We start from the raw sequence: 3059 nt of genomic DNA on the forward strand, positions 1-3059 counted from the left end.
CTGCCAAAGCCAAGCTCACCACTGGCATGGCAGGGATGTCCTGCTGCAGGCATCAGTCACAAAACCCGGACTGCAGATTCATCATCATCACCTGTGCCTACATTACCCACAAAGAAAATCTTCATTTGCTTTCAGGCTCCTGACTAAGCTTCAGGCACCGGTGACTAGGAAAGCCATGGTTTGACTTGTGCATGAAGAAAGATACATGTACAAGACACTAGCAATGCAGTTTTGCCATCAGTTTAACTCCACATAAGCCAGCGCTGCTAACAAAAGCAGCAGTCCAGCGTCATACTGTCCTGCTTGTGCCCCCCATGTCCTTGTGCCAACACAACTGTTTGTGGCCACACAGGGAAACGAACCAAGGAAGCAGCGATGGCTAAAATGAGCATCGCTTTCTTCCTTGTTATTCTGCAAGATTAATCTTAATCCACAAGGATGGTGAAGAGACCAGAGCAAAGGACTGGAAGCAGGACCACTTTTTCCACCACAGCACTAGTTTCAAAACTGATTTGCAAGCTGTACTGCAAAAGGTTAAGAAACCCAACCTCTCCCCACTTTGCAGTCATAAGTTTTTAAGTCCCACTTTGAGATTCCCTTAAACACACAAAACAGCCTCCAAACCCTCACTTCTGGTGGCAGCACAAGTGCAAAACTCTTAAGTTCCATGTATTCATCTTGCTAAAATGAGGCAAGCCCAGTAGAAAACTTCTAGGTCTGTAAAAAAAAAATAAATAAAAATCTAAGAATAATATTTAAGCCTCATGCCAGCCATTCCCCAAGAGAGAAGGAGGTGGCAGAGCAGCCTACCGCTGCTCATGAAGTGGAACTGGGCACGAAAACCACTACCAAATCCTCTATGTGGATGTGACACCGCAATACCTGAGAAGGACAACTGCCCAGCATCCCTACTTGCCAGTCACCTTCCTGCAGCACGTGGGCCAGCACTGGGAGGGAGGAATGGCAGCCCCAGATCTGCTCCCTCTTTCTCCATGGGGATCCCTCCCTCCCACACAGCAGCAGGAAGATTGTGGCACCCCGACTTCTCCTGACCTGGCCGAATGCTGCAGGAGGCTGAGCAGCACAGAGGTTACAGCATCGAGAGGCTAATTTCCTCACTGACTGCTAGGTCTGCGTTGGGCCCCTGCCAGTATATGCCAAACCGCCTGGAAGATACCACCAGACCCGCTACAGACATACAGCTGTATACAGGTTGAACGAGGTGCTATGTAAAACTCAGCCGCTTCTGGGAAGGCTGACTGTGCCCAAGAGCAGCCTGCACCTTCTCCTGCTTTAAGTGCATCCCATAATACCTAGAAGCTTCTGCACAGTCCATTGTCTTTCAGAGAGAAACACTCAAACACTGAAATAGCTCTCAAACTTTTCTGGGCCATCACTACTTTAAAATGACTTCATTTAAATATGTAACATGTCTATATATATACACACGCACACACCAAGGGAAATTAGCATCCGTGAGAAGGGCTGGTGCCCACACATCGTAACTGCACAGCCTCCCAGGTCTGCCTGTGCACGACTGTACCCCCATGGCTCTGCACCAGCACAACCCTACAGCAAACCAGAGCAGCTCCAGAGTCCCGCGGGGGTCCTGCCCCACTGGCAGGAGTGCTGGAAAGACAACAGCCTGCGAGCTCTCCACCAGACCACTTGCTAACACACATCTTTTTTGGGGTATAGAGAACAGTGGGGGCAGGGAAGTTTTAAGACCAAATTACAGAGTCCTTTAAATCCTTCAATTCTGCACAAAGCTGAACCCCTAAGTCCTTCCCTCAGGAGCCCCCCACCCCCACCCAGGGCTGAGACGCACGATTTGGACCTTCATTTGTAAATAAAGCTCCAAGGAACAGGACAGTGCCACGTAAGGCATTTCTCCAACCTGGAGCACAGCACCATTGCAGCCTCCACGTACTACCTTAAAAGCAAAATACCCGCAAGGAGGACCCATAGGGGGAAAACATCTCTGCAACCCCATGGAAGCTGCTGTATGGAAACTCTTAACTGCATTACTTCTGCTTCTGCATAATCCCAGAAGAACTAACTTAATTCAGACTGCTCCAACTCAGACACTCGATAGCTTCAACATGGTATAGACTATTACCTCGCTCTAATTACAGGATGACATTACATGTCCAACAACTGCTGCAATTTAGTCTTGCCTGATACACCCCAGCTCAAAATTGCTCATCCCACCTCTCACTCCTATACTTTGTGGCATCCTTGGAATAAAGGCAGGGATAGCTAGCAACACTTCAGCATCTGACACATGCGCACCCCAAGCCCCCCCAAAGGCAAAGTCATTATTTCCTTGCGGTAATGAAGGCAACGACTTTCACCGACGCAGAATAAACTAGTTTTAGGCAAATAGCACAGACACGACATTGCTGCTCACACGCTTGTCTGCGCAAACACATTACAAGATTACTGCTAATGACCACCGCTGCACAATACCACGAATTCGCACGTCGCTCCCTGAGCCAGGTGTTGATCTCGCACGGAGCCTATCCGTGCAAGAAAGGAGTTTTCAGAGAAGCAAAAGCCGCAGGATCAGGCCCTCGGAGTTTCACTACCTCAAAGGCAGGGGACGTTCCTTACAGCAGCGCACGTCTTGCCTTTGAGCTCAAAACCGCATCCGCAGCTCCCGCTGCCATGAAAGGGAAAGGTTTTCTCCCTGCAACCGTTCGCCCGCGCCTGAGCCGAATGCTAACAGGTCTCTTACTTGTGTCTCGCCTCGCCACCGCCTCATGCTCTACAGGGGAATATTTTGTTCCCCGAGCGAACAAGCTGTCCGGCCATCGCTCCACGATGATTCAGCAAGGGGGTGGCTCCCCGTCGGAAGGCACACCTACCATGAACTGTCATACCGCGGGGCTGGGTGAAAATGGGAGAAGTTGCTCTATCTATCATGGCTGCACTTTCCGAAATGCGTAGACCTGGCCTGGTAGGGTCGAAGGGGGTAAGGGTGGAAGGGGGGGCAGTCCCTCATGCCCACACTGATCACTAACTTTAACATAATCCAGCAAATGGCACACTAAAAAAAA

At 50.0% G+C, this 3059-nt stretch overlaps 1 protein-coding gene across 9 annotated transcripts in view; it reads right to left on the reverse strand.

The window, feature by feature from the left end:
- Nucleotides 1–2834, reverse strand: part of MBNL3 (muscleblind like splicing regulator 3) — a 99743-nt gene extending 96909 nt beyond the window's left edge. For 6 of the 9 annotated variants that reach the window (XR_004842594.1, XM_035898908.1, XM_035898905.1 and 3 more), the window contains exon 1: nt 2738–2809. Coding sequence is in view for 1 of the 9 variants with exons in the window: in XM_035898917.1 (XP_035754810.1) it covers nt 2738–2764 (27 nt within the window). In the remaining 8 variants the exon portion in view is untranslated. Of the gene's footprint in view, nt 1–2588; nt 2710–2737 lie in introns of those variants that run through there. The other 3 variants (XM_035898917.1, XM_035898887.1, XM_035898926.1) reach the window with 3 other exon arrangements.
- Between the last annotated feature and the right edge of the window lie 225 nt (nt 2835–3059).

Source organism: Egretta garzetta, unplaced genomic scaffold, assembly GCF_000687185.1.
Source record: "Egretta garzetta isolate BGI_Z169 unplaced genomic scaffold, ASM68718v1 scaffold220, whole genome shotgun sequence".
Taxonomy (NCBI): Eukaryota; Metazoa; Chordata; class Aves; order Pelecaniformes; family Ardeidae; genus Egretta; species Egretta garzetta.